Source organism: Choristoneura fumiferana, chromosome 25 (assembly GCF_025370935.1).
Source record: "Choristoneura fumiferana chromosome 25, NRCan_CFum_1, whole genome shotgun sequence".
In the NCBI taxonomy this organism is placed as follows: Eukaryota; Metazoa; Arthropoda; class Insecta; order Lepidoptera; family Tortricidae; genus Choristoneura; species Choristoneura fumiferana.
In genome coordinates this window covers 9,145,089-9,172,875 of record NC_133496.1, presented here as the reverse complement: position 1 = coordinate 9,172,875, position 27,787 = coordinate 9,145,089, and the positions used below count along the sequence as shown (strand labels likewise).

At 38.4% G+C, this 27,787-nt stretch overlaps 1 protein-coding gene and 1 pseudogene across 2 annotated transcripts; both read right to left on the bottom strand.

Annotated features, from left to right (window-relative positions):
- Nucleotides 1-27,787, bottom strand: part of LOC141442553 (uncharacterized) — a 64,816-nt pseudogene that overhangs the window by 27,305 nt on the left and 9,724 nt on the right.
- LOC141442343 (cytochrome P450 4C1-like) lies at nt 212-27,784 on the bottom strand. Of its 2 annotated transcripts, XM_074107307.1 has the most exons (12): nt 27,656-27,784; nt 26,001-26,143; nt 25,668-25,919; nt 25,334-25,423; nt 21,134-21,244; nt 20,524-20,709; nt 19,766-19,959; nt 17,427-17,487; nt 13,424-13,613; nt 13,120-13,265; nt 5,298-5,477; nt 212-3,223 (listed from the first exon to the last, which is right to left on the bottom strand). In XM_074107307.1, the coding sequence occupies exons 3-12, from the start codon at nt 25,825-25,827 to the stop codon at nt 3,069-3,071; spliced, it is 1,473 nt and encodes a 490-aa protein (XP_073963408.1). In that variant the 5' UTR covers nt 25,828-25,919; nt 26,001-26,143; nt 27,656-27,784; the 3' UTR covers nt 212-3,068. The 2 variants fall into 2 exon arrangements, with proteins under 2 accessions (XP_073963408.1, XP_073963407.1); XM_074107306.1 differs by lacking the exon at nt 26,001-26,143.

The window sequence follows — 27,787 nt, the reverse complement described above, 5'->3', positions numbered from 1 at the left end:
AAATATTATAAATGCGAAAGTTACTCATTAGTATAATAATATCAAAATTAAAAATTTATTTATTTACGGCACGATAATAATTTTTTTCTACCTAAATGTGTATTAATTTAATATAATATCACAACAAATTTATTTCTTAACAAACAAATAAAATATCTATATTTTTATTCATTTAAAAAGTCTGTGATAGAATAATAACATTTTTATTTCATCAAACATAGGTAAATACAATTAGGTGACAAATAAACAAAAGAACAAACTACGATGTGCCTCTCTAACAGTTACCACTTCACCCTTTAATAGCTGATCCGATTTATTTATTTATTTATTAACTTTTGCACACAAAACTAATTGTAAACATGCGGTACAGTAATAAGAATAATTAAGGCAAGAGATCATGGACAATCCAATTTGCTGACACAAACATTAAGTCAATTTAGTTAAAATCGTACCGTTTTAAGACACTGGGAAGGACGTTATAATTAATATACAAATTTAATAAATAGAACAAATAATCAATTTAGGAATTTAGTAAATAAAAATTATAAAAAAAATAGGTTATAATTTTCGGTCCTTTTATCTTTTTAGCTACTCTTGTTTCTGATATCGTTCAAAGGTTAACTGAAAGATATCCCTTTAAGGGATAAGTTCGGCTTTGTATATTTCTTTATATTGCTAACTGTTAATTTCTAGTGTTTTATGTACAATAAAGGGTTATACAATACAAACTGACAAGCCTTGATTGAAACATTTTACAAAAACAAACTTATCCTAAATAATAACCAAAAACATAAATTTGTGATATGAGAGCCAAGGTCAATGCATCGTTGTTGACTTCGACGGCTGCGTCACAGCCTTTTTTTCTTTTAACTTGGCTGTGCACGCTACTGCGTGTCTAGATGGCCTGTGACATCATGGGTTTAGATGTTAAGGTCAGCAGCCAAGAAAAGGTTACATACTCTTACCTCTTCTGCGTGGTTACCGCCGTTACAGGAGGTACCTTTTTATCTGCAGCTGACTGTACAAGAAGATTAGGTAGGTCGTTTAAATAATTGGGTATTTAACAAATTTTTTACAACACTGCTCGAAAATGAGGCCATAGATATATAACCAAAATCCAGTACCCAAAACTGCCTAGGTATATACTGAGTTTCGGGTAACAATTTACCGGCACGGATAATACCGTCATGGAAATACCGACCCGATATTTCGTGTACACGCCCATACAAACTGGTATCAAACTATATATACTATTTAAACGCTGACTCATTTATGGCTCGCAAAACACGACAACAATGTAACACATTACGGTAACAGGTCGTATTAATATATTGTAATGTATTTCATAGTACGATACGACTTTTTAGAATAATATAATATTTCAGAATTTCTTGAATATTGCTGAAACGACAATCGGACAAATCAAAAGTAATCGTCTGCTGCATGTGAAATTAAATAGGCCAGTGGGAATGCGTCATTTATGACTTTTATAAGGGTTATTTTCTCTTAAACGCTTAATATGCACAAAATGCTTTAATTTTTTTACACAAGATCCTACCACCTGCAAACACACACCACCCCCCCCGACCCTATTTCCCCACTTACACTACACTATTTCCCGGCCCGATAATAACCCCCGCCCGGACCGCCGCACCCCAAGATAATATCGATATGTAAATACCGACCCGATTACTCATGTACACACGCCCATAACTATAAACTCGTGCGTGTACTGCCGTTTCGCAAAATTTTTTCCCAGATGTTTCATTCGGCAAATGTTGAATTTCCCAAATATCAAATTTCTCTAAAACCATATTTTTTTCTCAGAATAATATATATTCTTATAGTTTTATAAGAGCACAATAAGATATGTAAGGTTTGTTTTATGAAAGTTCTAAAAATAATATGGTTTAGGAGAAATTTGATACTTGGAAAATGAAATATTAAAATTTGCGAAAAATATTTTGCCCGAATGGCAGAGAACCAAACTCGTGTGAAACTGACTTGAGTTTCTATGGGCGTGTAGAAGAAAAATCGGGTCGGTATTTCCATGTCCGTATTATCTGTGCCAGTAAAGAGTGTCGGCGGTGGCGGGAGCAACACAGTCTTTGAATACTTGTTGTTTGTTTTGTGATACTTATGTAAATATTTTTTTCATCACACTTGCTCGTAATCAGTGTCATAACATGCAGGCTACCTTGGTTGCAACCCTCCAAATAAAACCCTCGACCTTAATGTGCTTGTCATGAAACCCGTGGTCGGTAAATGATTCATTTCGCGTACTGTTCTTGTCATGAAGCCCAAGGTCGGTAAATGAGTCAATATGCGTACTTGTACTGCTGCGCCGTGCCGCGTGCCCGTGCGCGTGCGCGCGCTCCTGCAGCAGGACTACTACATGGACCACATGCACACGCACGTTGCGGCGCATGCCGAGTGCTGAGGGAGGTAGAGGGCGGCGCTACCAAGTAGTATCGCCAATATTTGGAACAATTAAAGTTTTTCTTTTACAAATATAAAATTTTACTCGCAAATGTGATGAAAAACATTGTATGTCGCACGGGCGGTACTATAATTACGAACATCGACTCATTAAAGCCCTCAGTCTTCGACTTCAGGCTTCTAATAGACTCTCGTTCGTAATTCCTTATTTACCACCCTTAAGACACAATGTACTATTATTTCCTAGCAGTGGTCGTGAAAAGCACAATGTTGAGTTTCGGCTAAAAGTGCAATAGATGAACTCGTATTATCGAAGCTCTCCCTTCGGGTCGGCCTTCAAATTAACTCGTTCATCTATTTCTATTGCTTACTTTTCAGCCTCTACAGCAATTTACTACTATACTTCACTTCTAAACCTACAGGAACCTTATTGAGTGCGGACTCCAAATAAAATAGTGAACAAGCCGGCTTATCAATAGTTCAGTTTTATTCATTAAAAAAATTTGTAGCTACTTGTAGATAAGGGAGTAATCATGCGTATACATAGGCATTAACTTAATTTTGCTAATTACATCTACTGTGCTAAGTAAGTACACAGGGTGAATGATAAAAGTAGCAATATATCGTATCTAAGTCCTCCTTTCTACTGAAATGTAATGGCCGGCGTGGGGTTTCAGCATGATGTCTACCTTCAGCTGCAGCTTGGAGATGTCGGACTTGAACCTGAAGCTCCTGATCAGGTGCGCCAGAGTCGTCTTCATACTCAAAAGAGCAAAATTCTTGCCTGCAAACAGATAATATATTGCGAAAATTTCAGAGTAATGGTAGGTAACTTAGCTAACACTTAGGCGGTTAGCTTAGGTAACGATTCACCTCGAGCCGTTCGTTTCCATATTTTTATGTACACACTAGGGAATATGCAGGTTTTTTAACCGACTTCAAAAAATGAGGAGGTTATCAATTCGGTTGTTTTTTTTATGTTTGTTACCTCAGAACTCCGTCATTTATGAACCAATTTGAATTTTTTTTGCGTTCGTCTAGGGATGTCTTCAATTAGGTCTCATAAGCACCAAATTAGGATCTGATGATTGAATCTTAAGAAAATCGAAGGAACTCTTCAAATGTTGTAGGGACACCCATAGTAAATTGGATATATTTAGTAGTAACTCGTGCATTTGCTCTTGAAAATCATCATTTGGTGAAGTGGAACTGATGATGAAGACCACAGTTGACCATTGGAGTTACTACTCAATAACAAGTATTTCAGGGGTGGAATTTTAATTACTTTGACCTAGTTGCTAGGCAATTTATTCTCCTCGTAATGCATATGGTAAAACGGGTGGTGAAGCACCAGGACTCCTCAATAATGAACGTCTCTGCATCGGAAAAAGCAATCTTTCGTAAAGGTTGACGAGCAGTTGATATTAAACTGTTGTATCTTAGATTATTTACAGTAAAATGCGTGAAAAAAAAATTTATAACAAAAAATTTAACCGACTACAAAAAACTATAGCAGCAGGAGTGATTGAAGCCCAATATTAATATAATTGCGTAGGTGAGGTAGATGACTATAGGTTCACTCCTGCTGGCTCGTGCTGAAGCACCGACCGACTTCGGACTGAAAGAAAATTATTTTCATGGTTTTTTGTAGTCGATTCAATTTTTTGTTACATATTGTTTTTATTTGTTAAAGTATTTCTAGACGAATTAAAAAAAAATTGAAATCGGTTCATAAATGAAGGAGTTCTGAGGTAACAAGCAAAAAAAATACAACCGAGTTGATAACCTCCTCCTTTTTTTTTAATCGGTTGAAAAAATAGAGTTGAAATTTTATAATGGAAAACTAATACAACGCATCCCATTTGCCTAACCACCCTTGCGAAATAGGATAGGTTAAATAGGTACAGGCAACCAATTTGATTTCTGAGCCACATACATACAGACATACATATATACATAAAATCACGCCTCTTTCCCAACTGGGTAGACAGCGACTACATCCTTCCACTTGCTACGATTCTGGCATACAACTCTTGCTTCCTCTACATTCATCAATCTTTCGTCGGCTTAGAGTACTCCTGACCCGACCTTTCTACAGAACGTCCCCGGTTTGATCGTGGAACGTTCGTCTAGGCCTTCCTCTCCCAATGTTCCCATTCGCGCTCGTCTTATAGATCTGCCTAGTCAATCTGTTTTCATTCATTCTCTCGACATGCCCAAACCATCCAAGCATCTCTTTCTTAATCCGTGTGTGCAGTAGGTCAAATTTAGCTTCCAATTTAGCTTTTTTTTTTGGGTCAAAACCCAAATAAAGTAGGTAAGCAAACAGGGCAAGCTAAATGAAATGTTGTAATAAAGATATTACCGATCGTTTGCAGGTGTTTGTTAACAAATGCCTGAGGCGTATCCTTGGAATTTTTTGGCCTCGAACTATCTCAAACGCAAGACTGTGGCAAATGACTGACCAGAAGCCAGTAAGCCGAGAAGTTATGACAAGGAAATGGCGATGGATTGGACACACGCTTCGAGGGTCGAATGATCACCTGCCCAAGCAGGGTCTCCGTTGGCAATCTACTGGCAGAAGACGGCCAGGACGTCCTCGGACCACGTGGAGGCGATCAGTTGAGAAGGAGGCTGGCTCAATTGGTCTCAGCTGGGAAGAGCTGAGAAGAAGCCGCGCAAGATCGAGCCAAATGGAAAACTCTTCTACGAGCCCTATGTCCCTAGTGAGGGATAACAGGATCACATCATCATCATCATCAATAAAGATATTAAGTTTCTTTCGTAATATAGCTGTACTATAACATTGCAGATGGCCGTTTACTCTTTGCTGCCGTCGATTTACATATTATTATTACCTATGCACATCCGTTTGCCCAGACTAAAGGCGGCGAAGGCAGCCCGGTGCCCAGGGATCCTGGACTTGTCCAGCCAGCGGTCTGGGACGAAGAGTTCCGCGTCTTCACCCCACATCTTATGTCGATGCAGGGCGTGGATTGCGATAAATGCACTCGATCCAGCAGGGAGAGTGTAGTGCTCTGAAAAAATAACCTATGAGTATAAAAATAACATATAAGACTCCAAAAAGCAATATAAATCTTTTTGGATCACTAATGTGGCTCTGGATGCCATCTTTTGGATGGGACTTTTTTTTATTCTACTGGACAGAAAACGAGCAAGTGGGTCTCCTGATGATAAGAAATCACCACCACCCATAAACACCTGCAACACCAGGGGTATTGCAGATGCGTTGCTAACCTAGACGCCTAAGATGGGATACCTCAAGTGCCAGTAATTTCACTGGCTGTCTTACTCTCCACGCCAAAACACAACAGTGCAAGCACTGCTGCTTCACGGCAGGATTAGCGAGAAAGATGGATGGGACTACCCTTTAGCTTATTTTTTTGGCATGTTGAGGCTTTGCTTGTCTAGTGCTGCCCTCCTTTCGTTTCCACTTCCATCAGTAGTTTTACACTGCAAAAATAAGGTGGAAGGGACGAGGAGTGCAGTTTTTTGTATGAACTCCCACAAAACCCCGGCGAATCTTACCCCAGCCATTTCTGAAGGACCAGAGTATAAACTTTTGTCACAATAGTCTTGGATGTTTCATATGTATATAAGTATGTATTTATCTATATAAGTATGTTTATCCGTTGCCTAGTATCCATAGTACAAGCTTTGCTTAGTTTGGGACTAGGTCAATTGGTGTCAAATGGCCCATGATATTTATTTATTATTTATTTATTATTATTATTTACTTTAATTCTCCAATTTGGTCTTCTGTTGTGCCCTCCAAAGAACCCTGATGGCTTTGTTGCTACTGGGCGCGTCCTCAATCCGGAACACATGTGTGGTGTGGGCGGAATTTGCATACCTCTGATTACTTAAACCTACGTATTTATGTTTAATGACTTTGTTATATAGGATAGGATAGGAGGATATCCAAGGATAGAAAAATGAGAGAGGATTATTTTGGTTTTTAGTTAGAGGGAGTAAAGAACGAAAAATTTTAGGGGGTGCCTATGGCTAAGGGACAAGCTTGGTAGGCGAGTTGTGGTGTGGAAATTGTGTATTGTGAACGTATTTCGTGTATGTTATTTGTTTCTGAGGTAACGGCGGAGCAGGTGGTGCTAATAGTTAATCACCGGCAGAGGCCCGACTACCAAAGACGACAACTTTGGCCCTGGCAACATAAAACTGTCAAACACTGCCAACCGATGAATAGATCCTAGAAATAGAGGAAGAATTGAGCAGGTTACGATGGGGAATCATAGGGTTGTCAAAAGTCCGTAGAGAGAGGGAGGACACGATAACCCTGAAGTCCAGTAACTTGATTTAGAGGGCAACCACCAGTCTCAGGAAGGTGTCGGGTTTATCGTCCACTAGTCCCTCGTGAACATCGTGGTGAATATCGAGAGTGTGTCGACCAGGGTAGCGTGCCTTGTACTCAGAATCCGGCGCACGGATGTTACCTGCATTAGCAATAAGTATCGGCAGAATGCTGCCGGAGTTTTGTATTGTTACCTACCCTCTTTTTATGTTCTCGCTCATTATAAACATACAAGTTTAATTTTAAGTTCTCATAATAAGTGAATTGTAAATTCTTAATGAGAATAAATGATCTTTAAACCAAAAAAAAAAGAATGACCCAACGATATTCGTTGAAGGTCCTCCGCCTCCGACCTCGACGCACTCTGACGATGAGGTAGAGGCTATGTATATTTCCAGAGAGGATATTATTTCCAGAGCCATGCATAGCTCCAGAATTCACTTCACGGTTGTTAAGGGGGACTTCAACGCAAAGCTGGGCAAACGAGACGGCGAAGAGCTGAGAGTGGGGAAATTTGGAGTGGGGCGCAGGAATCACCGGGGCCGCCCCTACTGGACGGTTTTATGGAGAAGGAGGGACTCTTTATGATGAACTCCTTCTTAAAAAAACCGGCCAAGAGCGTGTCGGACACACCCAAAATAGGGTTCCGTAGCCATTACGAAAAAAATAAGTAATATTTTTCTAAGGATTTCGTATTTTATACGGAATCTTCCAAGTTTAGGTATATTTTATACCTTAGGCTGCTATTTAAGAGTAAAACTACTAATAATTCTCAAGCAAACTTAGCCGTTATAGTTTTCCTTGAAAGTTTGATATACTTACTACCATCCTGATTTTTTTCAATTTTTTCCACTCACCGGTTTAGATTTTAGAAGGGGGCGGACGCTCGATTTTTATGAAAATTTGCACTTTAAAGTTGAATATTTCGCAAACAAATCACTGAATCGAAAAATCGTCTCAGCAACCCCTAATATTTTAAAAGACCTATCCAATGATACCCCACACTATAGGGTTGGATGAGAAAAAAAAATCATCCCCACTTTACGTCTATGGGAGGTACCCAAAAAAAAATATTTTTGAATTTTTAATTGTACCATTTTGTCTGCATAGTTTATTTATATATTCGTGAAAAATTACAGCTTTCTAGCATTGATAGTCCCTGAGCAAAGCCGCGGACGGACAGACAGACAGACAAACAGACTCAGACAGACAGACAGACAGACATGGCGAAACTATAAGGCTTCCGTTTTTGCCATTTTGGCTCCGGAACCCTAAAAACGTGAGCATAGAAAATGGACCTGGATGAGCCCTGATGGTGTTACGAGGAATTTTATCATGTCAACAAAAAAACACATATTCAATGATGTCTTCGTGTTCTCTCGTGTTTAAAACCGGGAGTGTTCACCGTATGGCACGAGGCACATTTAATATCCAGTTCAAGCTTAAAAGGTCTCGACTGATGAAATCTACGCTCCGCCCGGAACCTGCTCAGCTCCAAAACCCCGAGAGCTTTCAGCTCGAACTTCAAAACCGTTTCGAATGCCTAGTGCAGCGTTACGCTTTACGCTGCCTTATAATAACCTTCTTTTTACATAATCTTCTAAATCTGTAACTGGCAGCTTCGTATTTCGAATAAGTAGTTACTTACAAGTATTGATTTGCATTCTTTTGTTTTTTCGTGGTCGGGCTTTTGACGTGAGAGGAAAAAAGCGTTAGAAGACCAAGGTAACGAGCAAGTATTTAAATACTTTTATTATTTTTTGTTATTTCACGGTGTTTCCTGTGCTTTTATGTTAATTAGTTATCGCCCCATACAAATTACATAAAGTTTGCACAGATCTTCACCATCACCTGATTTTTGTCCCGAATAAGTTTATGGAAGCCGTTTATGACGGGTATGTAAAGTTTATACTTTTTTAGTATTGGTTTGGCGTAATATAGTTATTTTCCATGTGACCTACTTCCCTATCTTGGGGCCTTATTTTACTTAAGTCACTGTTATGTTCCTTTTTTCAGCTTCCAGTTTACCCTTAAGTTCCGGTTTTCTTTTAACCAAGACCCAGTTCCTGTAGGTACTATCCGAAATTCCTTTTCACCAGCTACATTCCAGTTCTCAAAACCGTTTGTCTGACACAGAGCTGTCAGACACAAGCTAAGTTCCAGCAAATCATCCACAGCACAGTTCTTCCGGCAGAAATATCGTTATAATATTAGAGTTGAGACATTCCTTTTTGTTTAAATATTTTATATTTTCCGCACACACATTGTACGTGTATATGTTTTTTGGTTTATAAACCAACCAAATTAATAACATAGAAAGTGTTAACGAAGGGGCCTTGACACTAACGCATTTTCTTGTAATTTATACACTGTGTGCGGAATGAACTCTTAATTTTCGTAAGGATTTACTGTCGGTAAGGATTCACGAGTTGATCTGACAGAAGACTAAAGTGAATGACGTAATAACAGAAATAGAACGCAGAAAGTGGAGATGGGCAGGACAAATTGCTATAATGGACCACAGTCGTTGGGCGAGGAGAGTCCTGGAGTGGAGACCCCGTGCTAACACCCGCGGTAGAGGACGACCACCAAAAAGATCGACAAATGATATCCGGCAAGAAGCTAGCGTAAACTGGATGCGAGTGGCAATGGATAGGCAAGACTGGAAAAGTAGAGAGGAGGCCTATGTCCGAAGACGGGCGCTATAAGGGCTCAAAGTCAAAGTCAAAGTCAAAATATCTTTATTCAATTTAGGCTATAACAAGCACTTATGTATGTCAAAAAAAAATCTACCACCGGTTCGGAAAAACCTCTGCTGGGAAGAATCCGGCAAGAAACTCAACGAGGTATATATTTTTTTAAACAGATTTACACTATTAATAAATGATATGTATAAATCACAAGTATTTAACACAACTTTATTTTTAACACAGTAGTACGGCTGTTATAAATAGTTATAGAAGGATTCACTGTAAATATAGTTTTAATATTTGGTATATTTTATTAACTTGAGTTACCTACTATTAATTTATTAATGTAAATGGTTAATTACAACTTGAACATAATTTGTAGAAAATTTTCAATAATGCATTTATTTTACCTTAGGCTCATGGAGGTGAGACGTGAGATGATACTGCAGTCCTCTGGTGACGCTTGTCGCTACCGGCAGTTCAACAGGCAGATCTCAAAGTCTCTGAAGCGCGATGTACGCCGATTGAATACTAATAATATTGAAGAGGCTATTGAGCGTAACAGGGGCTCTAAGGTGTTTACCAGGGTTCTGCCTGTTGGTCAAAGCCGGTTAATAAAGTTGAAGACCGACGATGACAGAGTCATTTCATCCAAACCTGAACTGTTGGGGGAAGTTGAGAGGTTTTATGGACAAGCTATACACGACAACTCGAACACCTGTCGAAAATCTAGCTGTCGACACTATACCGAAGAGATCCCGGACGTCAGCCTGTACGAGATGGCCCTCAAACAGCTTCAGAATGGCAAAGCGCCAGGTGACGACGGAATTATAGCCGAACTCCTGATGGCGGGGGGTAAACCAGTCCTTAAGGGCCTTAAGACGGTGTTTAGTTCCGTTCTTCACCAAAGGACAACGCCGAAAGCATGGAACAGAAGTGTGGTGGTGCTCTTCTCCAAAGAACCGGGCAAGTGCGAGTCGGACTCGTGCACCGAGGGTTCCGTATACATTTATAGGTATGTAAGTAAACGGGAATCGAATCTTGAAGATATTTCTCGCTGTTTTCCGAGTGTATGCAGAGCCCTACTCTTAAGCAAAATGTACGCAGTGTGGGGTCAGATTATATTGGTCATTGATATTTACAGACAGACATAAAAAAACATGGAGACCAGGATCGCTGGCGGCGCATGGATGCGAGGGGCTGAAGACAGAGTGTTGTGGCGCGCCATGGAAGAGCCCTATGTCCAGCAGTGGACTGCTGTAGGCTGATGATGATGATGATGATGATGATGATAAAAAATCAAGATTTTCAGACTTTTCTAGTTAGTTGCGTTATAATAGCTAAGTACCTTCATACCAAATTTCATGATTCTGAGTTCGCGGGAAGTACCTGTAGGTTTTGATTCCCTTGCGAGTTTCGAAAATTTGCTGAAATTTGCAGCATAAACGGCTGCATGATTGCGTTGGCTTAGAAGTTTGATTTTTTTACAGCTCCAAGGAACAGTAGACTTCATTATTTGATATAAATTTCAGGTTGATACCTCCACGCGTTCCCGAGAAAAAGGGTCTTGACAGACAGACAGACAGACGGACAAAAAGTGATCCTATAAGGGTTCCGTTTTTTCCTTTTGAGGTACGGAACCCTAAAAAAGGGGATAACAACTTGCTGAAGAATTATAGACCAATCTGCTTCTGAGCTATGTTTACAAGCTGTTTTCCAGGGTCATCACAAATCGTCTTACACGCAGGCTTGACGACTTCCAGCCTCCTGAACAAGCCAGCTTCCGAAAAGTCTATAGTACCGTAGACCTCATGCATTGCGGCAGGTTATACAGAAGACCGAAAAGTATAACCTCCCCCTTTGCCTTGCATTTGTGGACTACGAGAAAGCCATCGATTCGATCGAGACGGGCTGTGCTGCAGGCTCTCCAGCGTTGCCAAGTTGACTACCGGTATATCAAAGTGTCTGTACGAAAACGCCACTATGTCCGTCCGACTACAGAACCAGAGCAAGAAGCCTTTTCCTCTGCAGCCGGGAGTCAGACAAGGAGATGTGATCACTCCCAAACTGTTCACCGCTGCATTGGAGGATGCTTTTAAGGTTCTGGACGGGAAAGGACTAGGCATTAACGTTAATGGCGAGTACTTCACTCACCTTCAAATCGCCGACGATATAGTAGTCATGGCTAAGGGTATACCTTTACTTGCCCGAATTTCATTTGCACGAATTTCATGTGCTATAATATTCAACCGTCATAATATTGTTTCTTATAAATTCATTTTCACTACTCATTGTTTACCATATTAATCAAAAACCAGAATCTTTGTTTCCCATAATATTAATTTCAATAATTTCATTTTTCATAATCATTGTAAGCCATAAGTATCATATGCCATAATATCATTTGCCATCCATGTAAATGGTGAGTATCGACACTATATACTAATAAATCCCATACGTCAAACAGGTCAACAAGTTTGGTAAGAATTGTGACATTTCATTTGTGCGAGTGAGCGAAGCGAGCGAGCAAGACGGTTCGGAGCAGAAGCGACTCGGATAGTTTAGGTTCCGAAGGCTAAGGCGGGAGCGAAGCGGAATTCGATGTTAGGTTTTTTTTTTTATAGTAGCCCGAATAATAAAGATAATAGATAGATTAGTAGTAGAAAAAAGCAATTTTAATCAATCATAATCAAAATAAACACTATGTAGTATGGCGTTTGAATATTCTATTAAATAATATTATTGCACATAATAATATGGAAAACAATACGTATTGCATTCGTATCATTATGGCATCTAATTTTCGGGAAAATAAGAATATATCAAATACATTTTGTAGTAAACGAAACATTCGAGCAAATAAAGTTTCGGGCATGTGAAGTTCGGGATAATGAAATTATGGCATATAACTTTCGAGCAAACAATAGATAACCATGGCTAAGACCATGGAGGACCTCAGTGCTATGCTCGCTGACCTCAGCAGAGTTTCCGACCGAGTTGGCCTAAAAATGAACATGGACAAGACGAAAGTCATGTCTAATGTCAATGTTGTGCCAGCTCCCGTAATATTAAAAGTCTCTGCGCTTGAAGTTGTTGACTACTATGTATGCCTGGGATTAACGGTCTAGTTAGGTAGCTGCAACTACTAAAAAGAGATCACTCGTCGAATCCCACTCGGCTGGGCAGCGTTCGGGAAGCTTTACAGTGTCTTTTCGTCCAAATTACCGCAGTGTTTTAAGTCTTTGACCAGTGTGTGTTGCCTGTGATGACATACTGGGCACTAACGATGGGCCTCACAGAGTACTTTATACATATACATGGGCCTCATGAGGAAGCTCAAAGTAACTCAAAGGACTATTAAATATACAAGATGGAGCGACGACCTGGTTAAGTTCGCGGGATCACGTTGGATGCGGAAAGCACAAGACCGGTCTGAGTGGAGAGGCTTGGGGGAGGCCTATGTCCAGCAGTGGACGTCTTTCGGCTGACATAATGATTTGCTTCTGAGACGTGCCACGCGGACCACCAAACCAAGCTGGTTAACACGTTAAGAATTTAACAAACTGTCCATCACCAACGATTATGATGGTGACTGAGATAGGCCTATAGCAGTTATTTACATTGCAATTAAATCTCAAATATTAATAAACACTATCTTACTCAGTTTGATGCTTTCTGCTATATTTCTTCCGATGAATGGACCAATAGGATACAGTCGCATGCTTTCCATCAGCACGGCTTCCAGGAATACCATTTTCGAAATTTCTAGTTTATCTACATCCCTGTCACCTAACACTTCAGCGATTCTGAAACAAACTAGCAGTTTTATCCTTCTTATCCCCTTTTTCGCGACACATTATCCACGGTGGAAACCGCAATTATTATTAGAATATTATGGGTTACTAAAATGACTTGTTTTTTTTTTTTATTTACTTATTTTATGATAGATAATGATAATACTCACTCTTCAAATGCACGTTCCTGTATATCAGGATGCGACCCCAACAATATCAAAGTGTAGAGAATAGTGCTGGCTGAAGTGTCATGACCAGCCACGATTAAGGTGTCAATCTCATCCTGGATTTCGTGGTCGTACCAGCAGTTTTTGCCAGAACATTCCTGGATTAAATTAATAAACGCCTTGAAGGTTTTACCTAAAAAAAGATTTGAATGGGTAACTTCTGAAATCATCATCGCAGCCTATATAGGTACGTCCCAATGCTGGGCACAGGCCTCCTCTCAGAACAAGAGGGCTTGGACCATAGTTCCCACGCGGGCCCAGTGCGGATTGGGAACTTCACACGCACCATTGAATAGCTTCGCAGGTTTGGGCAGGTTTCCTCACGATGTTTTCCTTCACCGCAAAGCTCGTGGTAAATTACAAATGTAATTTCGCACATGAATTTCGAAAAATTCAGAGGTGCGAGCCGGGGTTTGAACCCGCGACCCTCTGTTTGAGAAGCTATAGGTCAAACCACTAGGCCAACACGGCTTAACTTCTGAAATAAAAGGTCCATATTGGCTCATAATATAATTTTTTTATTCGATTAGTTATTATTTTTGATTTCGTTGTGGATAAAACTAGAAGCCTGAATTTTTAGTAACCAAAAAGGCATTGTATAAACACGGTACCTATATTTCAAATGTTATTCAATTTGAACTAGTAGTTTAAGAGTTATAACAAGTCAGTTTCTTAATATTGTCACTCACTGACTGACTGACTGACTGACCGATCATCAAAAGTCTAAGGCACTTCTAGCAGATATAAAAAATTTAGAATACAATTAGTGTTTAGTGTATAAATCAAGGAAAAACTAAAATATCAGGCGTGATTGTGGCCAAACGCGAGCCATACTGTATTTAAAAAACATACTGAGCGGAAAAAAATTTAGCCCTCAAATATATTATGCAGCCTAAGCTCAAATTACCCTATTGCACAGTACAACCTAATGTCAAAAACACATATTGCCATATAAACATAAATTCAAAAGAGCCTAACGTCTAAATACCCGAGTCCCTTAAAACCTTAAAACCAAAATGACCTAATCTTCAATATATACCTACTACTCCCGTGATCGCCTAATATCATAAAGGTTGAAGCTCAAAACAAACTACTCCCATAATACACTAGTCATAAAATACACCGTTCTCCAAATAAAATAGTTTCAAAACACACTTATCTCAAAAAATCCTAAATTCAAATTTAAAGAACTTCACAGTGGCCTAACAGTTAAAATCCGTGACTGTACCAAAAAATGTACTACAAATTAATGGGTTGTGTGTGCGACGTTCATCTTTTCGCATGTTTGATCGAAATGTTAGGTAGGTACTCCTGTCCTAAGTCCTGGCTCCATACAAATTTTGCTTGAAATTTTTTAAGTTTAAAATCCGGTATGTTCGTGATATGCCTAGGAATTTTATGATCTGCCAAAAACTGGCCAGATCATGAAGTTACGGCGTTTCATGATATACCTAGGAATTTTATCTAGGATTTAGGAATCTGCCGAAACGTCACTAGGCAAATCGTTAAACGGTGAGTTTTGAACGATATGGCGTTTATCCCTTAGCCAAATTATGAAATGGCGCCATTTCGTGATATGCCTAGGAATTTCGTGATCTGGTGAATTTTGCGATCGGCCGCCGACGTTATATATTCAAGTCTGCAATCTCTTGGAGTTGTGAAGCAAATCCATTGGATCCATTGGATCGTATCTTTTGAATGGGTTTTTTACAAAACCTCTGTAAATCGAAAGTTACAGCGAACTCGATCAATTGCGAATCCGAGGAAACGCGAACATGATGAAACGCGAAATTGATGTAACTCGAACATGATTAATCGCGAATCTGAAGAAAATAGAAATTGATGAAATGTGATTCTGAAGAACTGAGAATACGATGAAATGTGAAACAGATGAATGTCGCACAAGCACAACCCGGAATAACCACTACACAGACACATTTAGGGTATTTTGGGACTAGCGTGTTTTGAGACTATTGTATTTTGCGAATGGTGTATTTCAAGACTAGTATATTATGGGAATAGTTCGTTTTGAGCTTCAGCTTTTATGACAGTAGGTGATCTCGGTATAAGTACAAAATCAAGATAATTTCGTTTTGGTTTTAGAGTTTTAGAGTTTTTTGGGACTGTGGTATTTAGACATTAGGTTATTTTGAATTTATATTTATATGGTAATATGTGTTTTTGACATTAGGTTGTACCGTGTAATAGGGTTATTTGAGTTTAGGTTCTAAGGAAGTGGAATGAGTTTTCTACACTAACTGCATAAATAACTTCGTAATCCCATATAAATGTATAGGGTTACAAAGTTACATTTGCAGTGAATGAATCAGTGTACATAGTCTTCACCTCATCGTCGGAGTGCGACGAGGTCGGAGCGTATACCTGTATGGCCTTCAGCGAATATCGTTGGGTCATTCTGAGTACAAGGCACGCTAGCCTGGTCGACATACTCGATCTTCACCAGGGACTTGTGAACGATAAACCTGACACCTCCCTGAGACTGGTGGTCGCCCTTCCGGAAATAGAGCAAGTTACGGAACTTCAGGGTTATTGTGTCCTCCCCCTCTCAACGGACTTCTGACAACCCTTTGATTCCCCATCGTAACCTGCTCAATTCTTTCTCTAGTTCCAGTATCTTTTCATCGGTCTGCAGTGTTCGGCAGTTGTATATTGCCAGGGCCAAATGCTGTTGTTTTTGTTAGCCGGGCCTCTGCCGGAGATTAACTATAGCACCCTCTGCCCCGCCGTTACCATGGCCGCTACCGGCGCCAGGAATAGCAGGCCGCCGGGGACTATGGGTCTGGGCTAGTTTTGTGGGTTATTCATTTTTTATTTTTGAGGGGCCGCAGGGGGGCGACCGCAGTTATACCAGATAGTTCGCGGGGGATGCTGCTAACCATCCTCCAATTTATCCCTTAGGCGCCTCTTACGACATTCACAGGAAAAGATGGGGTGGTGCGATTCTCGATCGACACCACACGGCCAGAAATGCATCATAAAATACACGATGCCAAACACGATACAAAACCAAATCGTCTATGTAGGTATTAGATATTGGTCACATTCTGTCACAATTTTATATTTTTTATTATTTTATTCGTTGATATATTAATAATAAAAAATATAACATTGTGACAGAATGTGACCAATATCTAATACCTATATAGACGATTTGGTTTTGTTTTTGTATTATTTAACTTTACTGATGGCTGAGACCATGGAGGACCTGTGCTAAGCTCGCTTACCTCAGCAGAGTTTCCGACAAAGTTGCCGGAAAATGAACATGAACAAGACGAAAGTCATGTCTAATGTCCATGCTGTGCCAACTCCCGTTATAGTCGGAGGCTCTGCGCTCGAAGTTATTGACGACTATGTATACCTGGACAAACGGTCCAGTTAGGTAGGTCCAACTTCGAGAAAGTGATCACTCATCGAATCCAACTCGGCTGGGCAGCGTTCGGGAAGCTTCGCAGTGTCTTTCGTCCAAATTACCGCAGTGTTTGAAGTCAAAAGTCTTTGACCAGTGTGTGCTGCCAGTGATGACATACGGATCTGAGACGTGGGCGCTAACGATGGGCTTCATGCGGAAGCTCAAAATTACTCCGAGGGCTATGCTCGGGGTATCTCTGCGGGATAGAATCAGAAAAAAGGTTACCGACATAGCTCGAAGAATTGCGAAACTGAAGTGGCAGTGGACGAGGCACATTGCTCGCAGGACTGATAGCCGATGGGGTCAAAAGGTTCGAAGGTCCGCGGACTGGGAGACGAGCTGTCGGTAGGCTTCTAACAAGATGGAGCGACGACCTGGTTAAGATCGCGGGATCGCGGTGGATGCGGAAAGCACAAGACCAGTCTGAGTAGGGAACCTTGGGGAGGCCAATGTCAAGCAGTGGACGTCTTTCGGCTGACATGATAATGATGAATATTTACTTATTTAGATACTTACTAGTTTTATCATCATCAACAAGTTTTGCTTCATCTTTTTCACTTTTATAGTTTTCAATAACCTGGAAACAATGTACATACAGAAAACTATTCTCAAAATTACAATATTACTTATCAAAATAGTATAAATAAATTGGAGAATGTATGTATAATTACGACGGCCAAAATAGATAATACTACGCGTCTATAGCAGTGGCGCGGTATGTTAAATAATTTTCACGACACTGCTCGAAAATGTGGCCATAGATAACCTAAATCCAGTAAACGAAACTGCCTATATTGTACATTTAACAGCTAACTCATTTATGGCCCGCAAAAGACGACAACACTAACACGTTACGGTAACAGGTCGTATCAATATTATGTATTTCATAGTACGATACGACTTTTTAGAATATATTTCTGAATTTTATTCTCTGCGTGCTGAAACAACAATCGTAGAAATCAAAAGTAATCGTCTGCTGCATGTGAAATAAAATTGACCAATGAGAATGCATTAAGATTGGTTTTTGGAGTCTTTTTGTATTTTTTATTTCAACTCCAAATTTTGTTACTTTTACGGTCATCCCGTAAAACCCATATCGAAAATACAAACTGAAAAATACTACTGGACCACTGGACTGTCCAGTGGTGGTGTAGCGGTATAGCACGCGGCACGGAATGCTGAGGATCTGGGTTCGATTCCCAGCGCTGGTCTATTTTTCTGGTTTTTCTGTGCATCTATGTTTCAGCTTGTATTTTCAATGAGAATGCGTCATTTACGACTTTTACGAGGTGTATTTTTTTCTTAAACGCATAATATGCACAAAATCCTTTAATTTTTTTAAGGAAGTACTTATGTAAAAAAAACGCCACAACATTCACTTTTTAAGCCTGCTGCGCACTGCACTGGCTGAACAGCCAGGCTGCTTGCTTAGTGCGCGAGGATTTCATCCTCGTCATGTTCGTCGTGCTGCCACAGGTCGGACATGACGGATAACGTTTTTATTTTTTTAATATGTGGTTTTGGGTATACTGACCACAAAAAACGGACTCGTTTAAAAAAATAATTATGTCACAAAGGAGAAAGTAAAATCGGCGGGAGAGAAATGAATTCTTTGGATTGTAATTTTTGTTTTGTGATAAGTAAATATTTTTTATTTCCTCGCAGTGGTCGTGAAAAGCACAACGTTTAGTCTCGGCCAAAAGTGCAGTAGATTAACTTGTATTATCGAAGCCTCTACAACAATGTATTGTACAGTTAGTTCTGCTTCAAATTTAAGTTAACAATTACGTTGTTCCATTGTTGAAACCAACATTTTTAAACAATAAATATACAACTCGAAGTATACAACATATAAAAAATACAATAAGATGTCCTGCTGGAGATTAAAATGCACCGCAAATCAGTAAGAAACGCAAAAATATGAAACATACAAATCGATGTGAGTCTGAGGAGTTGAACTGAGGACAAATTATAAAATAATACAAAAAAACATGTATATGGGTAACATTAATAACAAGTTGAACATAGGTATTTCAAGTTGATTTTTGACGACATTATGTTCAGTTAAAAAACTTATTATTGAATTGTGTAGTTGAAGTTAATAAATAATCGTATTGTAGACACAATTTTATAAAGCGTCACAGATTTTAATTTACATACTTACATACCAAACAAAATAACACAAATAGTGATGAAAGATGACCTGCTAAAGAGCGACCACACCGCTGTTCTAAATACGAAGACGGTACGGAGTCGCAGTGACGTACCGTAAACGCCACTACATTATGTGTGGAGAGCATGCAGTAAAGTCGTGTCGTTTTAAGGCACGCCACATCATTTCGCACTACTTCCGTACAGACAGCGGTCTGGAGGGCCTGCGATAAAATCGTGGCGCTTGCGGCACGTCACTGCCATTCCGTACCGTCTCCGTATTTTGAGCAGCGGTGTGGCTGCTCCTTAAAGGTCTGAGACACATTACACCGTATCATACCATGACCGTAATAGCAAACTTGTTGTTAATTTAAAAAAATATGGCTCTGTCCATTTGAGGACAATTTTGCCAGTGTCTAGTAGTTTTTGCCGTTGTACGGTACAAAAATTCTAGAAAACGAAATATGAGAGGTAATGGTGGATGAACGATAGCAAACTTGACACTCAAAAATATATTCTTTGTATTGACATTTGACATGTATGAGACTATGCCCATTCGCGAAAGATTATGATTGTCACATGAGACTATGACATTCCGATGGACACCCCGTCGGAACCGCTTCTATTACGTTTATGGTATAATACGGTGTCATGTGTAGAGACTTTTATTTTGAGCAGCGTTCTGTAAAATAATGGATTCTCACCGCATTTGAGACGTTTTTAATCACCTTCAGACATTTCTTCTGTTTCTTACCAAGGGTAGACAAATTGAAAATAAAATCGTTATGCAACCAAAATTTCTGGAATCTCTGTATAAGAATATTGTAAATTTCTTCGGTAGCGTGAATGTAGTCGTCACTTAGGCCAAAGTCTTCCTGGCCACCTCCCATCACTGTCACTAAAAGTTTTTTTTTTTGTACCATTATTTTTTGCTTAGAAGTGTTTTTGTTCAACTTAAATACTAACCCCCTTATTCATAAAACTTAACAAGCCTATGTTAACTAACAAATGCTTTGTCCCTTTCTAACAAATACAAATGTCGAAGTGACAGATAAGGACAAACGAATTTTAGCGGCATTTTAACTAAAATAGGTTTGATTGTCGTTTATGAATAAGGGGGTTAGACTTCAGATGAATTGTTCGGATTGTTGCCTGCAGCAACCGTCAATCATTTCATCCTCACCACCTTGATGGTTGGTAACATAGCACCGTACGCTTTAATCGAAACTTTTTTCATGCATGACAAAAATATGGAACCAGCTTCCTGAGACAGCATTCCCGGAGTGATACAATTTAGAGATCTTTAATAAACGAGCCTTGAGTCCTTCAAAGGACCGGCATGCCGCGGTAACGCACCTGTGATACCCCTCGTGTTGCGGTTGTCCATGGGCGGCGGTGATTTCTTCCCATCAGGTGACCCGCATGCTTGTTTTCCCCCTCTTATATGAAAAAAAAAACTTACAGCAAATAGTCTCTAGAGTATTAAGTCCTATGTACGGCCAAAAGTCAAAGGGTTTCTTGCCGTCCTCTTGATTTAAGGAGGTAACCAGCCTCCTGGCTTGAGAGTTGAACACCCCAATAAAACCGTCCACGGATACTTGGCTGAACACAGGCGTCAGCAGCTTTCGATGAACCTTCCATATAGGTACTGGAATGTAACGTAATAATCAAAATAAAATATCCAAATTACTCATTTGTTTTAATCATACTATTCTTGAGTTAAAGATTAAGAAGAAAGAAAAGCAGCGCTGCAGGTGTCTAACGCCTCAGCATAACGCTGAGTTAGCGGCCGTTTCAGTTTTGCGTGGACACACCTCCAGAATTGTGTAGGTATGTATTATTTTCATCTTTGTAATTTTGTTTTATTTGTGTAGTTTTTGTTGCATTTGCGTGTCCTTCGAGAAAATAAAAAAAAAAACTTCTTTCGTTCTTTCTATGTGTTAAGTAGAATCTCATGCGACATGCATGGTTACTAAAACTGGTTTGGGTGTCCTAGGCAAGCCTATAAACCAAAACCAAGTCAAGTCCCGCCTAAGACAATAGTACATATAACGAATGATCAACGGACTCACCTGACCCTGTCAGCAGTCCCTCGCCCAAGAAAGGTTTCATTAAGTCGTATATGAAAACTTTGTCCAAGACGGCATTACTTAACGTCACGCTGTCATCTGGGTCGGAGATAACTAAAAAGACAACATTCACAATGTATGAAAAACTTCATTTTCTTCGTACCTAATAATAGATTTGGCGGCTGTTGCAAAACCCATTGATTAAATTTTAACTAACGGATAAATGTGATGCCGTCTCCATCTATTCGAACAAAACAAACAGAGACAGCATCACATATTTATCCGTCAAATAAATTTAATCAATGGCTGTTGAAGCAGGGTAGTAATTTCACATTTGGATAATTGATATTAATTTTAACGGAGACCGCACGATGACCGCGTATGCATGGCTTTGCTAATGTCCACATAGCTTCCACTTGTGCGTCGGAGTATGCCGAGGTCGGCGCCGTAAACTTGTATAACTTTCAAGGAGTACCTTTCAGTCAACTTAAAATACAGCAATTTAAAAAAAAGAACCTACTTAAACCGTACCTTTTTGAAAACCTCATTTATAACCCAGTCACCTAACATCTTCGCTCTAAGTAAATATTAGGCATTTTACATTAAAAATTAGGTCAGGTAATTTTCAAATATATTCTTCAATAATCCACCAACATATATCACAGCGACAGTAAAATTTTATAAAAAATAATCTTTAATAATTCTGTAAAAATCAGGCGAAATTGCTTTGAGCCTATTTACTTAATAATTTACCATACTATCCATACTTCCATACTTAATATTATAAATGCGAAAGTAACTCTGTCTGTCTGTCGGTCTGTCTGTCTGTCTGTCTGTCTGTTACGCTTTCACGCCAAAACCGCTGAACCGATTTGGATGAAATTTGGTACAGAGATAGAATAGATCTTGGGAAAGAACATAGGCTATCTTTTATCGCGAAAAAGATGCTTTAAGGGGTTGAAATAGGGGATGCAAGTTTATATGGTGGAAGTTTGTCGCTGTCGAAGATAAAACCATGAAACTTGGCATTTAGGAACTTAATAAAAAATAAGTCAGTATTTGTAAGAGCTTTTTTGAAAATTCGACCTGTGAGAGGATGAAATAGGGGATGAAAGTTTATATGGAAGGTCGTCATTATCGAAGATAAATCGATGAGTCTTTATTTTAATACTTGCCATTTTGGCATGTGATTAAGAGATAAATAGACATTTGTTCGCGCGTTTTTTTTTAATTCTTCCTGTGTGGGGGTGAAATAGGGGATGAAAGTTTATATATAAAGATCGTCATTGTCGAAGATAAATCGATGGTTCTTTATGAAACTTGGCATTTGGGCAAGTGATAAGAGATAAATAGATATTTGTTCGCGCGTTTTTTAAAATTCTTCCTGTGTGAGGGTGAAATAGGGGATGAAAGTTTATATGAAGGTCGTCATTGTCGAATATAAATCGATTGTACTTTATGAAACTTTGCATTTGGGCACTTATAAAAAATAAAACAGATATTTGTTCAAGCGTTTTTAAAAATTTTACCTGCGAGGGGATGAAATAGGGGATGAAAATTTATATGGAACGTCGTCATTATCACAAATAAATCGATGAATCTTTGTGTTTAGGTATTCGATAAGAACAAAAAAAACTGGTTAGATTCGACTCAGACTCGCGCATCAAGAGTTCCGTACGTAGGTATTTATGAATGAATATCCAGTGTTAGGAAAAAAAATTGCTAATAGAGCTTGCTAATAGACCTTTATACAAAATTCCAAGTTTCTAGGACAGCCGGAAGTACCCTAAACCTTTTTCTGTTAAGGCGATTTGTATGGAAACACCTTTTTAATGACTGTAGCTTTTGATTGCGTTAACTTAGAAGTTCAATTTTTTCACAGCTTCCGGGACTATTGACGACGTTACGACTCTTTTCACATTTCGACATTTTTCATACTTGCAAATATGGGGATGAAAGTTCTTAAGGAATTCCAAACAAATTTACTATAAGTATACTTATCGGAGAAATGTGTAGCTATGCTTAGTAAGAATGACTCTTAATTATAATCCTACCCTTTCAAATGAAAATTTACTTGGATATGATTAGCAAAGAAAACTGTGAACGTTCAAATCGAAGACAGCCGTTTAATGCTGCCAGCACTAAAATTTATATTCCAGCTATTTCGTGGCAATCATATTTGATTTCCGATTTAAAATTTTGTTTAATAGAATAAAACATAAGTAGTTTTACTTTTAGGCGTTTTTTTTTTTTTAAATAACAATTTATAATAATAATAATATATGTTATGGATTTTTACTTCTACGATTTTTTTTTACCAATTGTAAAATTTTACCGGATTGTTGGCAGTGTTTACAACTTCGTTCAACAATTCCTTTAGAAAGGGTATTTAGAATGGCAGGTACCAGGTAAGAGTTGGTTCTCCTTCCATAGGAATTATTATTACATGGTAAGTCGTAAGCCGGCAAGTAATGCAGGCGGCGCAGTTGTTGCGAACGGGTCTTTTGCTCGATTGTAGGTATGGCAGCGCATTCCTCTGTGAGCACGGCTATATTAAGTTTATTAAACACATTGATTACCCTGCAGTGACTAAATAAGCTACTGTAGTCATCTTACGGTTCTTAGACAGTTTAGTTTTATTCAAATTAGTCTAGCCATTTTTGAGATATTGAACTTTGAAGTCACTATTTTCTATCTCCAGGGAATTTCGCATTTTCCCGAGGAAAAAATAGGTAGCCAATGTCAGTAAAAAAAAGCAACGTTCTATTAGTGCAAGTTTTTTTTATAAATTCATCGAAAGGGTCATATCTATCCCGCGGGAACAATGCGATTTCCCGGGATAAAATAAGCCTGTTTCAATTCAATCAGGGACAGGGTAGCTTTCTATATAATAGAATTAACGTATTCTTATCCCGCGGAAATATAGTATATCGTGTAGGGGAGACCGAGGAGAGTTGTGACAGATGAAGTAGTGATAACTTCGATTTCTTACAACTTATTAACTGCTAGCGAGCTCGCAATAGCGCGCGTTTTTTAGTTCAAATCTCAAACTAGGTATCAAACGCGTGCTACTGCAAGCTCGCTTCACAAGTAGTTAGTGAGTTCAGTTGATAAGTTCCTAAAAATCGGCGTTGTCACTACTCTCCCCTGTCACAACTCTCCTCAGTCTCCCCTACGAAGTTGCGGGCAAAAGAACCACACATAGGCACATTAACGTTTTCTGGAATTCCACCCCTGAATATGTTAAACAGGAATTCAACATTTGTACGAATTCTAATTATTTGGGTTGATTTTTGAACTCCAATAATTTGCACCATCGGTCTAAAACAACGACTGTCTGTATCCGCCACATAATCCTCCGAAAAATCAAATCGTTAATAGAAAGTAAATCTATGTTACCCCAAATTTAACGCAAGCGAAGCCGCGGGCAAAAGCTAGTACTTATTATAAATGTGAAAGTTTGTGAGTGAGTATGTTTGTTACTTCTTGACGCTAAATTTAACGGATTTGTATTATATTGGCCAAAAAGTTGGTTTATTACCAGGATTAAAACATAGGATACTTTTAATCCCGATATTCCTACGGGATAGGGATGAAATCTCTAAATAACAACCGCTGGGCTTCGAGTCATGAAATTTGACATGATTGCTTTTAATGTAACGTCAATGAAAACCATGATTAAATTTTCGGGAATTACCACGGGAATTTTTCAAAATCTCAGAATTTCAATTCAGCTGCTGGATCTTGATTTACGTGTGCGAAGCCGCGGGTAAACACTTGTAAATAATAAAATAGACAAAAATATTTTGATCTATACAATTAATAAATTAATCGATTTACTGAACAGATTAATGACTTTGCACTAGGTTCTAGGTTTTCTCATCACTAAATGTCTATGGTCGGGTAAATGGCGTCTTTGTTTACACTTTTCATAAATTGAATTAAATATACTGATAAAAGTACAAACGTATTTTCGCTTTAATTTTACCGATGAAACTCAAGTGGCCCTTTTTCTTTTGACTACCTATTTAATATATTTCCTGTAGTATACCATAGTATTATCTATTTAAGTTTGAGTAATCTCTACGGGTACCTACCTAGCAATCCCTAAGATGAATAGTTAATGTCCTGAATTACCAAAGTAAAAAAAAGTACAAGTCAGTACCTATTTACCGTAATATTGAATTGTTTTCTTCAACTTACCATATATTTGTTTCGGTCCCAATCTGACGCCTGCAACACCGCTAAAACAATCTGCATAATTGCTAATTCTTTGCATGACGTCCCATAACACTGAAAACGAATTGTTAATTTATACATTTGTTGATTTTTGTATAAATATTATAAAAATAAATATAATATTAATTGGTACGAGATTTTACTGGGTAATCAAAGACCAGTTTTTCTAATTCAGTAATGATGGTTCCATGTTTTTCTGTTATGTACCATGTATCCAGTGGCTAATGGTTCTAACAATTAGCGTTAACTAATTTTAAAATTAAGCAATAAAATTTTATCGCAATGCCCGTTTACTTACCGACGCTGTCCCCGCTGGCAAAAAAGTGGCCGTGTCCAATCAGAGGCAAGGCCCCAGGGTACTGCGGTGGCTGAGGCCCCTCATCAGCCCTGGGCCGGGATACCAACTTGACGACAAGAATCCAAACAGCCACAATGGCTATAACCACAGTTAGCCACATAATTGCTCAAAAATATTAGACGTTTATGGCGCCTGTATTCTTCTTCGATCGTCAGAAATAATGTGGTCCAAAGGAATCAACTGGTAATTTAACTGAAAGTGTTCTATTTCAGTGAATGATTCTAAAATAATGTTAAAAAATCCTACCAAATTTTATAAAATAAACTAGCGGACCTGGCAGAAGTTGTCCTGCCTGAAAAAGCAGCACTACATTAAATGAAGGGTCCACAGGAAGAAAACACCTAGTATTTTTTTTTAATTGATATTTTAATCTCAAAATGTAGAGCTCGCAAAATACTATGATTGAATTAAATAATCTGAAAACAACATAAAAAATATTTTTTTAATTAAGATTGGTTTATTGGAATCTTTTTGAATTTTTTATTTCAATTTCAAAGTTTTACTTTACGGTATCTATACCGATACCGAGGACCTGGGTTCGATTCCCAGTGCTGGTCTTATTTTTCTGGTTTTTCTATGCATCTATATTTCAGTTTGTATTTTCAATATTTTTTTTACTTTTAAATAAATGGTACAACGACAATAGTTGTTCGTGATGGTGATGACTAACTTTCAAACCGCCATAACTCAAAAAGTTGCTTAGGTTACTAGACACGTTTTTTTCCGTGGACCCTTCAAATATGATAACATACCGACAGCAGCGCCACCTACCGGGTCCAATTGTGTTTTTAAACCATCCAGAAACCTATTGAAATATACAGACAAAATATCATGGAATTATGTATGTCCAGCCGTTTAGGAGGGCTTAGATGGCAAACACACGTATAATACAGAAGAATTTATAATTATAATTTAATATACTCGTATTAAGATGAAAACAAATAAACGTACAAAGTTTTGGAAAGTTTTGTTTGTTAAAGCTGCGATATGTGGTGCATAGGGGTAATTCGTGTCTGTACCGTTGTCCAGCAGTGGTGTAGCGGTATAGCACGTGGCTCGGAAGGCCGAGAACCTGGGTTCGATTCCCAGTGCTGGTCTTATTTTTCTAGTCTTTCTGTGCATCTATATTTCAGTTTGTATTTTCAATTTAGGTTTTACGGGATGAGCGTAAAAGTAAAAATTTGGAATTGAAATAAAAAATTCAAAAAGATTCCAAAAAACCAATCTTCTGTGTCCATATTTTTGGCACTTTACACGTATGTATATTTCTGTTGATGACTGTAGGCTGTAGGTCCCTTATGATGAGATAAGCACAGACTAATTTTACTAAAGAGTAGACATTAATAGATTATGCCTAATGAATAATACCTCACTGCGAATTGTAAACTATACTAGTACTTTAGGTATAGTACCTAAGTAAAGTTTATGTTATGAGATAATAATAAAAGAACGTTAATTAATTACCTGCAGTAAATTTAGTAGTTGATATGATTTTCGAAATAAATTATTAAATCTTTTCTAAATTTGGAACAGTTAAGCAGCGGCGTCTTGCTGCAAATATCAATCAATTGTTGCACGATGTGTTTACGATCGCAGTTGTACTTCACTGCTTTGTAACAATTCGTTCATAATGTTTAGTGTGCTATAGCCAAAATTCTTATTTAAAACCAACTTCAATTTATTAAAAAATGTTTTCAAACTTAACTTGATCAAGATTGAAACGATTTAATCTTACGAAAATTTAATATTTATTGTGTTTTAAACATCATGTATTTTTTTTTTGATTGATTAATTATTCATTAGGTAGAAACCAGCTAGAGTGCACTCTGTTTTCTAACTTGATACCAATCAACCGACCGATCTTGATGTCAATCATCCGTGCCCCGAAAGTCCCGGGGTATGCTCATGGCCAATTTGTCGTTTCTTACCTGACTGCCCGAAGGAAGGTTATGTTGTTTGTTTGAACACACTCATGTACCAAAGTAGAAATCGAAATGATTCTGAAGATAACAAAAAATACGCCCGATATTAACAAAATGTGATAAGAATTTAAATTAATC

What these genes read in the sequence shown, in the direction of transcription:
- LOC141442343 (XM_074107307.1), bottom strand. Translation starts at nt 25,827, where the DNA reads ATGTGGCTAACTGTGGTTATAGCCATTGTGGCTGTTTGGATTCTTGTC. An exon ending in GGGACCGAAACAAATATATG is followed by an intron (nt 21,245 to 25,333) that starts GTAAGTTGAAGA and finishes TTGTCTTTTTAG; the next exon opens with TTATCTCCGACCCAGATGAC. An exon ending in GGGACTGCTGACAGGGTCAG is followed by an intron (nt 20,710 to 21,133) that starts GTGAGTCCGTTG and finishes GTTACATTCCAG; the next exon opens with TACCTATATGGAAGGTTCAT.